This window comes from Polyodon spathula, chromosome 19 (genome assembly GCF_017654505.1).
Source record: "Polyodon spathula isolate WHYD16114869_AA chromosome 19, ASM1765450v1, whole genome shotgun sequence".
Taxonomy (NCBI): Eukaryota; Metazoa; Chordata; class Actinopteri; order Acipenseriformes; family Polyodontidae; genus Polyodon; species Polyodon spathula.
The window spans coordinates 6,983,021-7,004,820 of NC_054552.1; the positions used below are offsets into that span (position 1 = coordinate 6,983,021).

Genomic DNA, 21,800 nt, shown 5'->3' on the forward strand with positions numbered 1-21,800 from the left:
TTCGAAATGCACAGCCACATCACAATGGTTGATATAGGATTCTATATTACATTGTGTTGAAACTAAGCAATAATATCCTGATTTTTGTGGGCGGGGGAAGGGACTTGGGCCTAGAATACATTTAAATGGATGCTCTATGTAATTTATTCCAAATTATTTACCTATATATATATATATATATATATATATATATATATATATATATATATATATATATATATATATATTCTTTATGATTCTCGTACATAGATCATCGCCTATCTACACTTACATGCATTCTGACAAATCTTGTGAAGAACTGCTTTTGATGAAACTTGATAAAGGCATTCTTTACACAATCTATTGTTATCATAAGAACATGGGTATATAGAGGCTGCCTGTATGTATGTCTTTAGAATACATATGCGCCATCTTCCTGTTGCAAGACAAATTCAGCCACTGTGGTCAAGATACCAGATCTCACAGACTTGAACATCCATGACTGCACAAATTACTGATGTTTCTTGGGAAACAGATTTTACAGCACCACTCTCTGAAGGAATAATATGTGGTACTTATTGAGCAAAGGTCACATTCTCCTATAATTTAAACACCTTGGAGGTTGGCAGAATCCGTCAGCCTGGCTATCCTGTTGACAATGTCTATTTATTTGTCCATATTGTTAGAATTAAGACGAATAGGGACTATATATATTTTATGTCCGTGACAATACAGCACTGTCTGTAAAATTATTTGAAAAGTACTTTTAGATACACATAAATCTGTTTCACATATGTGTTATTTCTTTAACTGGACAAATGCAGTTTGTGGATTTATGTCCTCGTTTTTCTGTGTATGCAGTGTCAACCAATACAGTATCTGTTAATCTTCAGTTTTCGTTCAGATTCCAGTAAATGTTATCTATAAATGGGAGGTGATTCTATCACTGCTTTCTGCTTGGGTGTCCTTCAGACTGCTGGAACCTCGTGTTGGTGTGAACACGAATTCACCAATGACACAGTGAAAGGTCTATATTCACTCACATAAGCAATGCGCTGTATTGAAAATGTCAATTGGTGTACACAGGAATTTCTTGTTCAGACATTTACAATAATACCTGGTCTTCAGTCACCAATACTATTTTGTAAAACTCCCATATTTGTTTCTATTCAATTGATTTAAAACAGTTTTTAATTTGAAACAGTAAATAAGGTCAGATCTAAACGCAGCTGTTTAAACGAAATAAATGAAAACCAACTTCTCAAAGTGTTGCAATATCTTGTCTTAATTTCAGAAAAGGTGCTCTTTTCTGCAGTAATGAATTTCTAGGAATGTATTTATATATTGTTATTGTTCTGTACTAGAACAAGCAGCAAAGTTCATAACTAGATTTTCAGTTTATTTTGCTTACACGTTTCCTTTAAAATAAAGGACACTTCACTAGATAAGGCTATAGAAATCCCCTGCGCTTAATAAAGCGGAAATATTTATTTTACTGGAGTCTGAGATTTCAATAAAAACAGTTCATGTTTGCTTATAGAACAGGCTATTGACGAAGTACATGGTTCTAGCTTTTTCTTTTGTGTAATGCTTGATTTCACAACTATAGTACTTTCCAAACAGTTTGTTAAAAAAAAAAAAAAAAAACTTATGGGGAAACTTATTTTTTTTAATTACATTTTCAAAAGTTGGTTCTGATAGAAAAGCAAAAACCAGTCTTTGTAGAAATAAAAAAAACAAGGTACTAAATATTATGGGATATACAGTGATGTTAAGCAACCTTTTCAACTGAACTGGTCACTGTATCAGAGTGTAGTTTCACCACAGAAAGACACAAGGGCTTTTTGTTGTAATTACAAACTAAATGGCAGACATCAGTGCTCCATTGGTTCCTCTGCTTTTTCTGCAGCAGGCTCTTCAGTAGGTGGGACAACCTACAAAATAATACAAATAAAATAAAACAATTAGATATCTTGTATATCATTTTTATATAACTTATTGTCAGAAGAGACAATGACAAATGAGTCAGAGAAATAGTTACATCAGTCTTTGGCTGTAGCTCCAGTTCCCCTGCCCCGTGTGTCTGTGAACGGGTACACGCTCAATCCTGATCTGGAGGAGTACAATTTTCATACCTGTCCTAGTAAAACTCTTACCTTTCTCTGAGGCCGTTCTTCAAGGCCCTCAAGGAATGGTGCAACATCATCATCATCATAGATGGTGAACTCCATATCTTTGGCAATAACTCCAATGGAGACATTCTGTGAAGAGTAATAGGAATTACTTAAGACTTTGCTTTAACATGCATCCAGACAAGTTAAAAAACCCTATTAAGATAACTACATTAGGTTTGTGTATAAGCCTTTTTACACAGCGCAGTCTCTCTTTTGGTTTTTATGCTTGACAGCCACAGTGGTTACAAGCTCTCCTGTAAACTAATGAGCACCTAGTGAGTAATAGCAAGTACCTTTGTGGTGAGGTCCTGTTCTGCAGGAAGTGTCTCTCTCAAAGCATGCAGGCCATGTTTGACAAGTTCATTTAAATTACCTATAAAATGAAACAAAAACAATATTAATAATAAAAAAAAAAAACTTTGACCCAGCTAAATAAGAGTTTAAAATGGCATGTTAAATGACCCCCTTAAACCCCCCACCCCCAACTTACAGTCAAGAAATCCATCCATGTGTCTTTCCAGGTAGGTGCGTGCAGATTGAGATCTGGCTCCAATGGACATTGCTTTACAATCAAAATAGTTGGCTGAAGGACATGTCTGGAAAATGTGAGGTCCCATGTCCTAAAAAATTTTTAAAAACATTTTTCAAATTTGTATCGTATCCTATAAATAACTGATCAAACAGATGACAAATGACATATCACCTCATGCTCCTTAAGGTGATATTATCAGTGGACTAAGAGAGAGGTGTCAACATGCCTGGCTGGTAACTTCCGTTTCAACAGCACATATGAGATTACCATGTGCGCTATACACTTTATGGATTGGAACATGGTAAGCAGCTCTTGCTGGTAACTACCCGGCTGTTTAAGACCCGCACCAGGCAAATTCTTGTCCATTCTAACCACTGTAGCCTTTATCGTGTACGGCTGTTGCAGTACAAAGGGATTGTCTTTTTTGACACAGCCTAGTGGTGTCCCTCTAGTGTTCAGGCAAAGTTATTACCGGAGCACAATGTTTTAAGTGCCAGGTGCTATCGAACTTTGAAAAGAAAAACTTCAGCCGTTCAAACAGTGATGTTTTTAGAGAATTCACAATACAATCTTATGGAGCAGTTTTTAAATACTGTTGCTATTATTTATTTATTTATTTATTTATTGGATATCTAGTTTTGTTACTTCTTTTGATCACCAAACATAAGTTTTCTAGTCAACTCACATCATAACCTGCAATAAGCAATCCAACACCATATGGTCTCCTCCCATAACGTTGTGTAGGAATCTGGGTTTCTGAGGAACACATGTAAGGAAAGCAACAAGAGCTTTATCATACAACACCACCTCAAAAGTGTCATCTGCAACAGTTAACGTTACATAAACATGAACAAAAACACAATTACTTATTCAAAACTAGATAGGAAAAAACTAAAATTACCATTTATTACGGTAATTATGAGAACAAGCAAAAGCATGGTAATCCAAATCGTTACAAAAACTCCTACAGCTTATCATACCAACTACTTTAGAGATGCACACAGTACTCAAATTAAGCTTGTTATTTAAGTACTCCGATAATTACAGATTGCTTCCAAAAAAATCTTACTTTGCAGCAACGGATTCAATTAATTTGTAACACGCTGCACTGGTTACAACCAGGAATCACTTAAAGGACATGGTTCTGAATGTCAGCTACCAATTCAAGCCAACATAACTGCAAAGGAAAAATTAGCATCCCATGTGTTTTGCTCTGCTTGTCGTTGCAACAGAAGTCCTTCATTTTTAATTCCCACCCTTACAAGATACTATGACCATTATTTATGCTTTTTACTTTTTTTTGTGCAATCTGCTCATTTTTTATATGACAAAACTAAAATTGGTAAGATCAAGTCAGGTTAACGATTCTTAAATACACCCAACATATTACCATTTTTCTTACATCTGATAATTAAGCAAAATGTAACTCAATAAAACAGATGACCAAAGCAATGCTTAACTTAATACTATTAGTAGCACAAGTGTTGGCATTAACAGTAAAAAGGATACTGCTTCCAATCAAGGAGACCAAGCGGGAAACAGGAAGGGGTCTGTCGAACACAAACCTGGAGTCAAGACACTCCTGGCGCATAAAGTTACTGTTATTGAAAAAAAAACACAAAAAGCAATTAGCATACTGTATTGTAAAAATGGAAATATCATGTGGTTAGACTTTGAATATGATCTGCTTTTTAAAATATTTAGCAGCTAACTAGTGGTATGGTCAGAGGCATGCTTTGTTAGTCAGACAACATAAAGTCATTCTAAACCTGGCAATCAAGAGGTCACTGAGGAGACCACAAACAAAGATTAATGACAGGATCACATGATGGAGTTTACTTACAATAGAAATAACTGTCCTGGCAATGAAGACATGCATTATATTTATACTCTGATACAAACATAATATTGATACAAAATAAATGGATATCACAAAGGAGCAAAATACAAACCACAGAAGCCTTGCATCAGCAGTGAGGCCAGCAATGGAAATACCAACGTGGCTGTCTACATGAAGGATTTTCTTCTGGTGAGCAGCTAGTTCAGACTGAGCTCTCTGCAGAGAGAAAATTAAAATAAAATGCCAGACATTAAGAAACAGTAATAAAATACCAAGAATAATAAAACTAAATCATAGCAATGTTTAAAATGATTGTGTGTCAAAAGAACACGCAAGGCAACAGAAATACAGCAGTTAAATGTAATCTTTTAGCCCCAGCATAAATGCACTCATACCTTCAATGCCACCAGCACAGCATGGGTCCTTGATTTTAGCCCAACAGTGGCTGAACCCTGTTTCACTGCTTCCATCGCATATTCAATCTGATGGATACGGCCCTGTAAAACAGAAGGAGAAACACACCACGTAACAATGTCCACCCCCGAGGGTATTTAAACATGCTGCACTATTCCATTTCATTTTCTACAGTTTGGTTAGAAGGTCATTTGGCCTGTCTGTGCTACTGCTTGGGAAAAAACTATTTATTGGATAAGAGTAATAGCTTGTAGCTGTGAAATTGCACCATTCTGCAATTTTTAAAGCTTCATCTCGCTGACCTTGCAACAACTGGAAGCCATTTTTGGCAGTCAATACAATAACACTTCAAATACAAGGTAGTTCTAAGTTAGTTCTGTCACCTGCCATGGTTCACAGATCATGGTTGGCTTAGGTGTTTCAAGAGTTAAAGTTGAAACATGACACTGTTTTCTGTCATGCGGATACTCAAATAAGTTTCCTGCTGGAAAGACACACAATGCTAGATTTATAAAAACTGCGTTAATGAGCAATGTAAAATCAACATATTTTCAATCATATTCTGAAATGCATCTATTTTAACCATGCATGTAAACTTAAGGCCAATAAATTTGCAAACAATGAAGGGGCTTGGAAATTAAACCATTTAGCATCAGCACCGATTGTCTCGGTGAAACAGACACCAAACTTAACAGCGTTTAGACAACATGTAACAACATTTTGAGTCACGTCATATTCAAATCTTACCTGAGGGCTCCACACAGTAACATCGTTGTCATACTGATTACGGAACTGTAAAAGAAAGAAGCAGTAATGTTAGTAACTCGGAAATGTGCTCCAGAATTATAGGATAATCTAAAAACTTGTTAAGCACATACGTTCATCAAATCTTCGAGCCTTCTGTTGACCGTATGATTGAAATGTCAACAGTTTAATGCAACATTGCAACGTATACTTTGACCGTGTACACCAGCATCCCTGTTATATACAATCAAACAGTGCAATTTACGACCATAATCACAGAAAAACAGATTAAATTCCTTAAAACACTATAATCATGAACACCTCGCATTAGCAAAAACAGAGCTTTACTATCAAGCAAGACATACTCCATCTAAGGAGATAACTAGTCTTAAGAGACCTACACTGTCAGACGATGCCATTTCAACGCACAATGACCAAAGTGCACAAAGTGACAAACCTATATCGAAGGGATTTTTTTTTAAACATTTATTTAAAAATGCATAAGTCTAGCACACCACCTGTTTCCTTAACAATCACAATAGTATACAGTTGCTACTACGGTAAATAAGTAATTACTTGATCATTCCACACCTGCACTGTTACTGTAACTTACCAAATAACAAAAACGCAATTCATTAAATTAATATACAGTGGTGCGATTTATATTTGAGGCAGAGGGCAATTTAACATCAGTTTTGGGATTTAAGACTGGCCAATACGGTTATGCATTGCAATATTCTGAGAACTATCGGTGCCAAGTACCTGGAAATCAACAACTGCACACAGTGTTTTGAATTAATATATTTCTTTGTTCCGTTCTCCTTTAATTGCCATCCATAAACAAAATGTAGTGCCTGCACGAAAGTGAAAGTGAAAATAACTGCAGTGGCCAGCTACAACTTAGCTAAAGAACAAAACATGTAGCACCGTTTTGTTTTGAAGTACAATAAGCGACCATCTTATAACAAACAGAAAAAGCATCATTATTTTCCCAATTAATAAATAAATGCACGTTGGTCTGGTAGATTGGATAAAGTCTGTATCATATCGACATACTGTACAGGCCTTACGGTGTTTACAGAAGAAAAATAAATAAAACGTTTTGAAAACAGTATTGTGTACCTTGATTATTAAAAATCCCAATATGTGGTTAGAATGACTTTTAATCGTTTTGTAATCTTTTACTTTAGGGACGAAATTGATACTGTGATTTTAATTCACACGCGACAATCGTAAACGCTTACTCACTGTCCCATCCCCCACATTCATTCTCTCCCAACACCAAAACTAACAATACATGTCAGTTTTATAGTAACTGTATAGGCCATGTGTATTAATACAACTATAAAAGCACAACTTAATATATCCAATCCTTCAGTGTAATACTTAACCTCAATATAACATAATTTTATTTCATTCTTACCATCTTTCCTTCCCGCTGATGGCCCTGGTAAACCGAACAGTTATGCAGCCGATCTATTATTTTTCCCTTAACCAGAGAGCCATATTTGATGCTTTAACGAAGGGTGGAGCAGTAGATCACAGAATCATCGTGAGAAGCAAATTAATCCAGTGAAAAATCTCTGATACAGTAATTGAAAGTTATTAGAAGTTTTGTTTTGAGGCTCATCGTGTGAATTTTTATACTCCCTTTCTGCCCATTATCGTGTGTACAGTGTCCACTAATTAAATTATATGTGCAGACTGTCACTTATAAGGGGGGGGGGGCTACACATAAGGATGGAAAACAACGTTGAATGACTAAGAATAATGCATGGGTCAGCATTACCAATAACCCAAACTAAACCTGTTAACATTGCAAAAATAATCGCTACGGTTATAAATACAAAGTTAGTAGCACTATGACCTACATCCATGTAAAAATGTGTGTTACATAGAGGGACAGGTTCCTCTATAAATACCCAGATTCTGCTAGTCATTAACTTGTGCTAAAGAGTGCCCTGACCACGGTTAATCAAAGCTGGATGCATGCAAAAATGTACCATACTGGCACCTTGACTTTATGCCTGTTGACATGCGAAAATAATATGGTGGTTTTCACTGGTTTGCATAATGTAAATTGTTTGCAGCATTGAAAGAGAATACACACTTTAGAACTGATGCTTTTGTAAATAGCTAACGATACGTTTTATATGCTTGTATATGTTTTGTGCAGTAGCAGAGGAAATTGGAAAGTTTGGATAAGCTCATTTCATTACCTGATGTTGTCAACCAAAGTAAACTACATTCTTTAAAAAAAAATACAAAAACTAGGCCTATAAATCAACTCTGGAATCTATTCATCAAACATATTGTTGATTTCTCTATATCTTATATTTACGCTCCTCCTGATTGTAATCCAGTACAACCACTAGAAGTAAAAGTCAAGTTAGATATTCGTTTTGTTTTGTTATTTCATAGCAATTGCTTTATTGTATTACTGCTGTCTTTGTATTTGTGCAACACATGTTTTCGGTGGGGTGGAGTTTTGGGAGTGACTGTAACACTCTACTGTTTCTCTGTAATAAACTGGCCTTCTAAAAAATATTGTCTGAGATTAAAAAATAAAAATAAAAAAACATATGAATGAATAAAATGCATTGAAGAATTTCTACTTCATTCATAAAACTAAACTCAGACATGCGTTTATAAACAATTGAATAATTTGTATAAATGCATTTATTAAAGCTTTTTTAGTACTACTAACACATCTAATTTAAGCTGTCCAGACTTCATATTGTCACTTAAATCTGTTTAAGTGGATGAATTGGGTAGAAATTGTTCATGCAATAAAACAGGTTACAGTTTGGAAGTGAGATGTAGCATCTGATACTACTACTGATTTAACCCCCGTTTTATTTATTTATTTATTTATTTATTGCTTTTGGTCACAAGAGAAGCAGGTTAACAGGTAGCAGGTAACAATTAGTATCCATGGAATCAGGTTTTTATAAGGATCTGGTAAGCTAATTTTACTCAAAACGTTGCTCATGACCTTTGATATTCAGCATTATGCATACTCGTTTTTATCTTGTGAATGTCACCTGCTGTAGTTTCTAAATTATTATTATTATTATTATTATTATTATTATTATTATTATTATTATTATTATTATTATTTAACCCCCACCCGAAAACAAAACAATAAAAAAAATCTGATTTACAATCAGAAATTTCTCAACAAAATAAAACACCAATACAATGTTTCTTTTTTATGTACATATATATCCAAAGCCAGCTTTGTAAGCCATGTGGTTAAGCTAAATAAACACTCTTTATTTGCACACACGACCCCTTACTATTATGGCAAAAGCCTCCGCTGCGCGTTCCCGGTGCTGCAGAGCGCGCGCCCGATAGGGTTTCCTCTGCTCTTATTTGTAACTAGTACTGCGGGCTGTGACATCTGGGAGGCGACAGTGAGTCCAACTCCGGAAAAAAAGAAAAACATTTTTACCTTCTTTTTCGCTTTACCCAAAATGCTCGAGTACGTTTGAGTGATCATGGACCGCGTTTACTGTCATGTAATAATACAATAATATAGCGAGGAAAAAGGGGGGTAAAGGGAACTTTTAGCGGAATAAAAGGATTTACGGTTCAAAACATGGCTGTAAGGGAAGAAGGAGAGGTTTTGCACGGTAGAATCAAGCACCACGATGGGGTTGGCAATGCAAACACCACGGAGAGCTTTAGGAACGGCTATGTGAAGAGCTGCGTCACCCCTTTGAAAGAAGACCACCAAAGGGGCATTTTATTTAACGTATGCCGGTTTTGCAATGCGGATTTAACAGGTTCCAAACGATTTCGAGCCTCGGCTCTTTCCTTTGGTGCATTTGTAGTTTTTGCAGTTTCCCTACTGGTTTCCAGAAGCCTGCAAAGTGGACTGAGCTCTTTGCTTCTTCTGCGGACTTTGCAGTCATTTTTGCTGGGTTTTTCACAATCACTCAGCCCCCTTTTCAGCATAGGCTGTGTATTCTTTTTTTTAACCTTTTATTTGAGGAGGAACAAGAGGGAAAGTTCTAAACCCTGGCTGGTCTCGCTGCCAGCATCATGCTACTTGGGGGATTTCTTGGTTTTGCAGTTTTTTAAATGGGAGGACAATCAGCACCAGATGCTAATGGTGGGCAGGCTGCTCTTTGTGCTGGGCTGTGTGGGCTTACTGACACTGATCCCCACTTTGAAACTCAAACACAGTGTTTTGATTTTGATTTTTGCCAGTCTGGTCTGGCTCGTTTCCTTCACCAGCCTTGGCTGTTTGCCTCCCTCAATGAGACCCCTTTTGGCATGCCTGTCGGGGGTATCTGGCTCTTGCCTGGCGCTCTATTTTGATAATTATTTTCCAACAAGAGAAGCTTCACACAGGATCTCCAGCGTAGAGGAAAAAGTGCCTGTGATCAGACCCCGGAGAAGGTCCAGTTGTGTTTCTTTGGGAGAAACTTCTACAAGTTATTATGGCAGTTGTAAAATGCCTAGGAGACCCTCTTTGCCTTGCATTTCCAGGGAACAGGTAGGTCCCAAAAGACAGGGAAACATGCTGTTCTGAATGCCACCAGTGTAAGTTAGTCATCAACACTGACTGCACACCAAAACGCAACACAGACGTTGGGGATTACTAGTAAATAACACAACGTAGTTTTACTACTGTTTCCCATTTGAAATGCAAACCCTTTTACATATTCAAGACTGAAAACATGTAAGTTACATTCACATCACACGTATAAGTCGTAGTTATAGTTCTTAAGAAATTAGACAGAGTTGTATTCAAGTTTAAACCAATCCATTTTTATGGTTCTTTGCTGTATACCTCTACCCACCTGATTAAGTGTGTTTACTAGAGGTACTTCACTGCAGTACAGGCCGTAGTGTATACAGATACGTTGGTATGATTACTTTGGAGTGTTTTAATGGCCCCGCTACAGTACACTGTTGTGTAAAGTGCACCCCACTGTTGTGGGTATTTGGTTTGTCTTAAAAACAAAAATAAATAAATAAACACAAAGTGAAGCTGGGTAAAACTTTAGTAAACAATTCGTTGATTGAGTTTTTTATATTGGTGGAAAAGTATGTGAGAGAGACAGTCTGGTGCCTTCAGACGTGTTTCTTAATCCGCAATTATTACCAATTGTTACATTTCATTTTTTACAGTAAAAATGCATATTTAAAATATGTTATATCTGGTATTGTAGACAATGCATAGTAGGGACTGTTCCCAAAAATGAGTCCAAACTTATGACTTTACATGCTTAAAAATGTGTTTATTTTAGTAATAAAATCCGTCAGCCAATGGATGTTTTTAGCATTTTATAAAGTACACACACTATGTATCATGGTATCACCGCTATTGTTACAATGTTGCCTGTTTCCCCATGGACATTTTGTTGTGGTTTGACCACATTACTAAAATGCTTTATATATATATATATATATATATATATATATATATATATATATATATATATATATATATACATACATACATACATACATACATACACAATTTAAAAAGTAATTACACATACAGAATAATTAAAATAATAATACACCGAACTGCAATTGTGGATGAAAAATAATGTAATAATATTAACTTGCTAGGTTACGCTTTATTTTTATTTTACACACAAAAAAAAATTAAACCAAGTGACATGGAACAGTGCTTTTTTGTTGCTTTTTTAAGGTTTATTTTAAATTTAAATATTTAGTTCTGGCATAAAACTAAATAAATATAGCCTATATAAAAGCATGCTAACTAGCCTCACTCTTCGTTTTGTGGAGAGGTTGTGGTGTAAATTGGCAAAAAAAAAAAGGCAGTAGCAAATTATAATTTTAGCTTCATACCTGTCCATTTTCAACCTTCACGAAAACAAGATGTTCAGTATGTTAAGCTGCCATAAGGTATGTAAAATGATTATTGTTAGTATGATTTCATTGAAGCTGCCTTATTATCACACCAAATCTCTGTTAAACTCCTAGCTCTTAGTAATGCTGTTTTATTGATTTAGAGTTGATGTACACTACCACTAAAGCAAAGCCACGTCATAAACAGTCGGATTATGACGTTATTTTGCTTTTGCTCAAATGCTCAAAACTAAATTGACACGTAACATCTCGTTTTCCAAAAATGTCATAGAATAAAACCCTGCAAGGCCATGTGCAAATGTGTGAAAGGCGGTCTGTGGAAATACATCAGCAAAATGTCACCAAAAAAAAAAAAAAAAAACTATATATAATAAAACAATCATATCTAAAGACTATCACGTCATTCTAAAGAGAACTTATTTTTTGCTCAACTTGCGCAAAACATTAACATTTATAAGCAATGTGAGACTAAACTGAATTTTAGTTCTCTAAACAGTTATAGTAATTAAGTGAAGCATATTACCTGTGCAAGCTGACATGTAACAACTCAGTATGATATATATATATATATATATATAGATATATATATATATATATATATATATATATATATATATAATGCATGCACGCACGAGCGACTTTAAAGTTTTTCATCGTTCTAAAGTCAATAGGTCATCATGTTGCAGACTCGAGCGAGTGACGTGCTAGCTATAAACATTGCGCACAATCACTGCTGCTTTGTTGTACAGTAGACGTTGGATTGGGTGACAACACCTTGACAACACCTCCTAATTATAATTTTTTGTCATGTTGTTTTGTACCTTTATGTTATTTAGTTGTACTTGTAAACCTGGCAGTATTGGAGGCAAACGTATCATTTAGTTTTCTTGGTGTGTGTGTGTGTGTGTGTGTGTGTGTGTGTGTTTTAAATATCATATAGGGCATTATTACATGACTATTTTAGCAGTGTTGGAGGTAAATGTGTAATACTGCTAATTTGATCTCAGATAAATATTTCACGCTTCTCCCCATGGCCACACATTTTGTCGTATACTGTATTGGTTAGTTTTCAAGACTACTTCTTTGACTAGTTTTCTTAGTACGTGCAGTAATCAATAATTTGTATACTTCATAAAAAATCAGTTTTTTACCTTTTGAATTTTTATAAAATAAAGTATTCTCTTGCAGAAAAAAAAAAAAAGTTTTTACATGCAGGTGGTATTGTTTCTTTGTATGGAATGCAACAGCTACTAATTTTAGAACAGGACTGAACTGAAAATTCTGTTAACATTTGTGTAACAAAAACTTGCTTCATTTTTGTTAGGTTTGTTTTGTTAATAGTGGGTAACAGTTATAGTTGTTTTCCTTATAGAAAACAAGTGATACAGTCTTGGCTCTTGAGCTTAGTCCTAGTGTTTCTGTTACACTATTTTTGTGCATTAGTATTCACAAACTGACTCAAAGCGCTTGCAAAAAAGATACACCACACCTGTGACATTGATGGCTGTTTATGTATAAACTTTGGAGCAGAATAAGGGGCTCAGTGTGGTGTAGGCAGCCCAGTACAGCCCAGCACAGCCCAGCCCAGCTCAGCCCAGTCCAGTCCTGTCCAGTTTCTCTTCTGCTGATGTATGCAATACTTGGATGGTGTTGAAAACAGAAGGCTGAGGGGAAAAAAAGCTTACTCTAAAACTGTTATGAAGAATTCCTTGGTCAAGATCAGTTAGAGGTAAAGAAACAGCCACTGCACAACATTGTTATTCAGATGATCCCTCGACTTTACCACTCGATTTCAAAAGGTGAACGGGAACTGTACAAGTCTGATGTTTAATGACAAACAGTAATGGGGAGGGGAGGGGTTTGTATTAAAGCTATCTTAATGGCTGTCAAGATAAAGGAAATATTGATCTTCATGTAAATCTTAAATGGGTGTAGATTGACAGCAGTTCGCTCAATACAGGCAGTAACTCTAGCAACTGCTTATAAAGTAAATGAATAGATAGGAAATCACAAGCTGGAATGTTGTTTGTTTGGGTACTATCTATAATTATTTATAATACTTCATTAGGAGTTTTTTTTTTTTTTTTTTTTTTGTGAACCAGAGGAGCAGACTTACAAATAAAAATAAGTAAAAACAGTTGAGATAGTAGCCTATAAATATTAGCCTGAAAATGCATTCCAGTTTTGTTAATTCATTGTATTTTTGTTAGGTATAGTGCAAATCCGAAACCCTGTTAAATTATTACATACTGCATGTTCTTTATTAATGTTCCTAAGGGGGAAAAAAAGCCTAGGATTTACACATTGCACATGAAATTACTTGCTTTTTTGCAATTTCATAGTTTTAGTTGCGGTCTCAAAATTCTTTGACAGAAAGCCAACAGTGGTTTTACAATTTAGAACTTGTATTCTTTGTAAAGAGCAAATTTATGCACTAATACTCATTTTTGTTTACGCAACAGATATGTGGTTTCCTGTTCTTTTATCTGCCTTGTTGGGATGATTGCTTTCTAACAACACATTTGAAGCTTGCTCCTGTGCATTCAAAAGATAGTTATTGTTTTTTTTTTTTTTTTTTTTTCTTTCTTTCTGCAGACGGTAGTGCAACATGTAACCGTGCATAAACATTTTGTTCCAACAGTGCGTGTCATAAAAAGTAGTTTTTGAAGTTGGAAAATGTGATACTTAAGGAGCAAGAGAACACATTGATGCTGGCAAGTTACAGCAGGCTTTACATTGTTCTGAATGTAGCTCTCCTTTTTTCTTGAAATAGTTAGGTGGCATGTTAAAGTGTGATATGTAAAGAAATGATTTGCATTTATAAATGAAACAATCTTTTATTAATAATGTATCTTATAAAAGACAGTGTATTCCTTTTAAGGTTGATTTTTTTTATCTGGATCATTTATTTATAGATGGTACTGTTGTCAACATGTGCCTGTTCCCTGCTACTCAAAGCAGAAACACTATTAATTGCCAAGTTCATTATGATTCTGAAATTTGTATGTAAATAAGATACTGCGGCTACTAAACCAATGTACAATCCTGCCGAGGTTGCTGGTGGATTACAATAAAGCAAGGACGATTCATGTTATGGCATTTTATTATTTACTTTACTGTAGGTTTTTGTTATTATGTTTATAGAATGGTTATTAGCTAAAAGCACATGGATATTACGTGTGTGAGTGTTTGTTTTAAGGCTTTGTATTGTATGTACAAACTTTAGCTTTAGCTGTGCATTTTGTGATTTCTCCAATTGTGTACAAGAGAAAGTCTTTCCTCTGTGCTAGCAAGCTTATTGTTTTCCTACATCCATACTTATACAGTATGTGTGTGATACAGTCTAGATTGGGGGGCTTTAAGGTTGCATTATAGTTTTTGAGTTACATTTTCCTTAAGTGATGTTCAAATAGTTTTTGCAGCTATTAAACAGACTGTAGAGTCTCACTTCTCTCAGTCAGGTCTTTTGTTTCACTGTACCAGTAGAACTTAGAGCTGGATTCACCTAGACCATGGATCAGTGATTTCATATTACAATGATTTCAAGATTGTGAAACCCTGTTAAGAGGGCATCTAACATGGGATAATGACTGCTATATGCAAAACCTGATTGGCTGTGATGATCTGTGAGGTTTATATTAATCTTTAATTCAGGCTAAATTTAAGTTTTTATTTATATCAGGGATTTTGTGCTGCAATAGATTACGAGATTGACAGAAAGAGGTGTATAGACATACACTTCAATCCAGCTGGTTTGGAATGTAATTCAGTAAGCATCATTCTGCAGTTTTATAAACATACAAGTTATAAGGCAAATGGGTGCACTGAATCCCAGCAGCAAGTTCCATTTGCTTGTGATCTCCTTTGTTTTACAGGACTATTTACAATGGGCCAGTTTAATGCACAGGCAGTACAGGATAAGAGGGTTGCATTTTGTGTAGAGACTGAAAGCACAGATGTTATATAACCCAATGAAAGCAAAAGTTTTGTAGTCAAAACTCGAAGAAACAAAAAACAAAAACAAAACACAGATACAGTAAATTTGCCATTAATTGCACTTCGTACAAGACCAAGCACTTACAACAGTGATTACGTTGGCATGCTCTTTCAACAGAATGCAGGGAGAAAAATCTATGTAATTAACAGAATATGCATTCTTACCAAAGGGCATGTTATCAAAACTCCAACTTCTACCCCAAAAGTTGTTGGTGGATTAACAACATTACAAAACTAATTCATTGATAAATATAAAATAAAATGATAGGTATGTGCACCTGTTAATTACAGTACTGTTAATTCAGGACGTACCAATTTATACTTCTATAGGGACATTTATTCTGTTTCACTAGTTGTATTGTGTCTTTCTGTATTGAACTGATACTCTGTATTCCAGCATATTTATGATTAAGAAAAAGACTTGAGTTGTATGCTGTAGCTGAACTGTGGCTGAAAGCATTAGCATGCCAAATCGACTGGACTGCATTCCACTTGCTGTACTGTTGTATCCGTATAATAATGGATATGGGCTACAGAACACTATTTTCACTTTTAAAAAAAAAAATACAATTTCTCATATTTTCTAGTATAAAAAGTAGGGTGGTCATTTGATGTTTCTGCATCTGTACTTTTGTGTCTCAATTTAGAGGAGTGTTATTTGTGGTAAACCGCTATCACGTCACGTACCTTCTGTTTCCAGTAGACAGCTTGCATGCAATAGCAAGCCATGTCAGGAAGCGTTTTAATGACCACCTGTCTTTCAGAATGGAAATGTGATCACTCAACAGAAAGTGTGCAACCTTTCATTTAACAGAGCAACAGTTTCTCAGTATCAGAAAGGATCACTGATTAGTGAGGCCCTTTAGGTCTCCTATGTGTTATTTGCTGGAAAGGATTTTGGCCTACTACATTGTAAAACCACTGACACTCCAGAGGTGTATCTATAGCCAGCAAAAACACAGTATCAAATCATGAATATCAGAACAGAGTGACTGGGTTTGTCCAGGAAAGGTATTATTATATATTATTATGTCTTTGTCATGAAAATTAGCCAGGAAGTCTTATAACCTGTTAACCACACTCAGAGATACTTGCTTTTATATTAGGTACATAACTGGCCAATTCTGTTATTTTTCCCAGTCAAGTTTGAATAAGGAGAAAAATAATTATTTTTTGGTCACATTTGTAAGCTAACTGTTTACCTCTGACCATATGCCAGAAACCGTGAGCAAAAATAACTTTGTTAATAACTTTTTGTTACACAGGGAATGGTTTATTTTTGTTCAGGGGGAAAAAAAAAAAAATCATTTTTTTATTTTTTAAAATAACAGAAACCAGGCTTGGAAAATTTGATTAATAAGGTTGTCATCATTAATACATTTTGATATTTCTTTGGCATTGAAGTGCTATGCATAGCTATACATCCTTACATTAGGTGTCTGTAGTTACTAGGCTGTACTGACTGTGCTGTCAGTAATTGGCATACAGGTATGTCTCTACTGCTGCAGGAATGCAAATTGAGACGGAACACACTACTGAACTTGCTTCATAGGCTCCTTTTAGCCATACAAACCAGCCCTATCACTTTTTTCCTAGCCAATGCATATTGAATGTTTGCATCATTTCAATGTACGGTTCTGCAAAATGAATCTCTTCAGTGGATTAAAGGTACAGTATTTATATCGTAATCCTTAAACATGTGACCCTTATATCAAATTGCAAAGCTTTATAATTTTAAGTTGTACTGTTTCTTTGGAAACAGCAATACGTTATAACTGTTCATAATCAGTCTCTAATACAGGATATACAGTTATGGCCAAAGGTTTTGCATCACCTAGAGTTACAGGATTGAGACATTCGTTTTAAAAATAAACTATATGAACTTTAATTGAGTTTTAATCTTTTATTTAACGTCATGTAATCAAAGAAACTACAAAAGTCTACCGGCAGTCATAATAGTAGTACAGTATTTTATGTTAGATTTTGAAATGTCACATTTTTCAATTTTTATCAGTTTTTCATTAGGTATATGGAAAACTGCAAACGGTGTGTAATTCAATATGTTAAAATGCAAAACCAGCTATACAGTAAAAATTCTCTCTATATATTTTTAAACATACCGTAACTATGATAATTATGTTTCTGAAACTGTTGCATTGGTACAATTGGTTCTGTTGAAATTATTATCTGTACCACACCATCAAAAAAGGTCTATGCACCTGAGGGACAGGTGTAAAAGAATATGTGGTTAAAACTGGAAGCTACAGTAATGAAAATGAATAGGGGCCCCCCTTACCTTGCATTGAAATTAGCTGGCTGTGGGTTACAACAGCACTATTAGAAGATGTACTGTAAACCTTATAGGGACTGCCAATCCCAGTTTTATGTTATTTTACAAGCTGTACGTTTTACAAGCATACCATCTAGGCTGCTGCTGTTAAGATTATTGAAAAAAAAAAAAAAAAAAAAAAAAGCCTGGAAGCCTTTCAGAATTGATTTGCATTTGTGAAAGTGGAATTACTTAGAGTAGATAAAGAGCTTTAAATACTGTACATTTGGTTGTTCACGGTGATATTTTTTAGCTTAATTTTCTGGTTATTATGTTTTTCGTTTTCAATAGAACAATGTTGTTACTTGGATTTGTGATTTTAAGTTCATAGATCATTGTTGGATGCCATTTGTTGAATTCTTTATGTGATTCAGGCCAACTCAGTACTATGAAAGCAATGTATCTTCCTTTTGAATTAAAACAAATCATGAAAATATAGCCTATATTACAGGTATATTCCTGCTGACGGTAGACTGCAGTCCTGAAAATATTGCTGATCAGTCAGTCGCTCCAGTTAGCTGTGCTGTAGGTCATGTGGTCTGACTGGACTGTTCATGAATTACAACACTTGGAGTTATTTCGTAATGTATCAGGAAGCAGCAGCAACTTGTATTCTCCAGTATAGTGTTAAAACATGCATTTCCAAATAGTTAAAAAAAAAAAAACAAGCAAAGAACCAAAATATCTTCACCACGAAAAATGCGGCAAGATACTGATTGTAAACTGTTTGGCTTGAAAGTGACATGATGTGTTTGAAAAAGGTTAACATTGCCCCACTACTTGTGCAATCAGGTTAAGGATTTGTCAAAATGACATTACATCATACTCTGTATAAATCTTGTGCACAGAACATGCAACGCAATTCTAGTGTTAAACTGCATCCCTTAAATGACTTCAACATCTGAAGCTCTTCCTGGTGGGGTTGCATAGCATTACAGTGCTGAAGGTTGGGTATCGTACTGAAGAGACTACTTGAACTGAAAATGGAGCAGGACTATTTTTTATCTTGGTTAAAAAAAACAGCAGTGATGGACCCCTGTAATTTAAAAAATGTAACTTCTTCTAAATTAATATTTATAGTTTTTTCCAGGCACTAGACTTTCCCCTTAGGATATCAGGAATTCATGTTTTTCAGCTGTGTAATTTGCTTAATGGGGATTGGCTGGTTTTACAGAAAGCTTTAGAACTGAAATGCAATTTTAGCAAATCCTGCTTCACACTGTGGGGGAAATGAAGCCAGCTTCATCTTTTTTTTTTTTTTTTTTTTTTTTTTGAACCCCCTTCTTCAATCAAAATTAAATAGAGGTTACATACATTCAGATCGATTAATCATTTTTTTCCCCCAAATAATGTTATGTTTTCTCTAGAAATATTTGTGCATGCTTCTTGACTGTGTATAGCTAGCACCTTGGTAAATGGGGAATTGGTCCCAAGGGGCTCTAAATAAACCAGCTGAAAAGTAAACAACTAATACACCAGAGATATGTGTATTGCCTTATACCTTGCAGCTCCTTTTGACCTTTTGTTATTAATGGCAGCTTGGCGAACAGGATCATCTGGTCCCTTTTTTTGCACACTCCCCCCTAAAGATTAAATAAATAAATAAGTTCATGGGGGGGATTTAAATCATCAGGATTTAAATGTCACAAAACTTAACTCTTGCCCTCTAAAGCAGGAAACCTTGAGAGACTGACCTGTACCCAGTTTGGCTGCATAAGGTCAGATATGAAATAAGTGTCATGTAAGCGTGCTTGCTGTATTGTGGACCTCTTTTTACTGTGTTTTGAAATTATTTAGAAAAGTTCACAAGGGGTCAGTAAGTCACCCCTGGAGCTTGTGATACTCGAGTAGCTGAACTGTACATAAGATGCAAGTTTTTTTTTTTTAAAGCACATGTGACTGGTGGCAATCAAGACTCCTTTCAAAGACACAGTAGTGTACTTTGTTGTTTGTTTGGTTACTGTGAAATGCTGTGTATAAATCTTCTTGCTGTCTCGGTCTGCTGGAAGATGATAATAGCAAGGGAACAGTGTTAGATTACTGGGGAAAAAAGGACCCCAGTCCAGAAACACAAAACACAATTCAACAATTCTTGCGGTAGTACTTATCCAACAAAAAGCTGCATGCCAATGGGTATTGTTTAGGTATTGAAATACAGTGATTGGGCCAGTTCATACACTGTAAAAGTGGACATAATATAAAACAAGATGTTTTATATAGAATTTTTTTGTGGTAAAACTGTTCTTTTTTTTGTTTGTTTTAAACTAAATTTTAAGGAGGATAACCTGATTGACGATAGGAGGCTGTGTGGTCCAGTGGTTAAAGAAACAGGCTTGTAACCAGGAGGTCCCTGGTTCAAAACCCAGATCAGCCACTGACTCACTGTGTGACGCTGAGCAAGTCACTTAACCTTCTTGTGCTCCGTCTTTCGGGTGAGACATTGTTGTAAGTGACTCTGCAGCTGATGCATAGTTCATGCACCGTGGTCTTGTATCTTGTAAAGAGCTTTGTGTTGGTGGTCCAATAAAGATAAAAATTTAGTGGTGGTGTATTTGTTTCATTACTGGCGGTCACGTCTTCAGTAAAGAATTGTTCAGTTCTGAATCCTGTTTTATCTGCTCATATCTTTATAACAGGATGTGAGTGACAAGGATGGATTAATAAATATCTGATAATCAAAAGATTTACAAAGGGTTTAGAGTCCTGGCTTAGACAGGAAACTGTCCCAAAATGGTCTAGCCCTGAGCCTTGAGAGTGGGAATGTTATGGGAGAACAGTAATAGGAATTGTTAATTAAAAACATATAAACATGTTTATGTAATAGCTTTGTAGTGTTTTTCTTCTGTTCTATTTTCCCCATCATGGATAGAACTTTCTGTCCTAATCTGGAACATAACTATGAATTGCATGTATTATAAATTGCTTAGGTTTAAATCCCTTCTTGGCTCAGTTTCTAAAATACAAAGAATATGAGTAAAAATAGTACTGGTAGATCTCAAGATAATATAATGTATAGTTAATATTATATCCGATTTTTTTTTTTTTTTTTTTTTTTTTTGTAGGCAGATCTTTAGGTTTGGGGAATGGTTGACTCTTCCATTAGTCTGTGTGTGTTTCATTTGGTCCTTGTGGATTTTGTGTTCATGAAGTGGTTGGCTACCAGGTGTGCTTCTCATATCAGCTTTAAAAACACACCTCAGTACTGACCAGTCCGTCCTCTTAAGCCCACTTGTGTGGTTGTCTTGTGACGGATAACCTGATTCCACCAAACTCGTTTCACTTGTGACCTGAGAGAAGTCAGGAGAGGCTAGAGAATGACTCCGCTGCACCACTAGCCCTTGTCTTATCGCGTCCTTTAAGCCTACAGTGCACAAGATCTGTTTCTTTACTTGTGTGCACATCTATGTAAAGGTGCAGAAATGACATCACTGAAACATATTGTCCAAAGTTAGCTTTTTGTGAATACAGTACTGCACAGTTTGTATTTTCTTCCTGTTTACACAGTTAAAAGTGTCTTTTCACAGATCAGCTGATCGAGAAAGTGAACGTTCACACCAACAGGGTTTTTTTTTTTTTTTTGCATACTATATGATGTATTGTTGTTTACTGGGTGCATACTTATTCTGAAGTAAAATACATATAACCTCACAATCTGTTTTCTTTGTGGTTTTGAGATTAAAATAATAACCTACTGTAGTTAAGCCAGGGCCTTTTGAGTTTGAAACTATACATTTGACATTTATGGATTTAATGTAAGCATCTCCAGCCTCCAGGTACATGTGAAAAGGGATACATGTGGAAGGCTATTACTATGTTGGTCTCGGTAACATAGCATGCTGTAGTATTTAAGAAAGCGAACAACCCATTTTGGCATTACTTGTATGCTTAATAAAGGCAACAGTAATGTCTCTTTGGCAGAAAAGCAGAGGAACCTTCAGT

At 35.4% G+C, this 21,800-nt stretch overlaps 2 protein-coding genes across 2 annotated transcripts in view; one reads left to right on the forward strand and one right to left on the reverse strand.

The window, feature by feature from the left end:
• Positions 1-1,430: 1,430 nt before the first annotated feature.
• On the reverse strand, positions 1,431-7,179 carry LOC121295131 (proteasome subunit alpha type-1). The gene is made up of 10 exons (XM_041219551.1): positions 7,107-7,179; positions 5,687-5,731; positions 4,921-5,022; positions 4,638-4,741; positions 4,195-4,283; positions 3,371-3,441; positions 2,644-2,773; positions 2,447-2,526; positions 2,136-2,240; positions 1,431-1,913 (listed from the first exon to the last, which is right to left on the reverse strand). The coding sequence occupies exons 1-10, from the start codon at positions 7,107-7,109 to the stop codon at positions 1,854-1,856; spliced, it is 789 nt and encodes a 262-aa protein (XP_041075485.1). The 5' UTR covers positions 7,110-7,179; the 3' UTR covers positions 1,431-1,853.
• Positions 7,180-9,077: 1,898 nt separating this feature from the next.
• LOC121294654 (cGMP-inhibited 3',5'-cyclic phosphodiesterase B-like) overlaps positions 9,078-21,800 on the forward strand; it is a 68,261-nt gene continuing 55,538 nt past the window's right edge. The window contains exon 1 of the mRNA XM_041218601.1: positions 9,078-10,187. Coding sequence (XP_041074535.1) covers positions 9,285-10,187 — 903 coding nt within the window. The 5' untranslated portion in view covers positions 9,078-9,284. The remainder of the gene's footprint in view (positions 10,188-21,800) is intronic.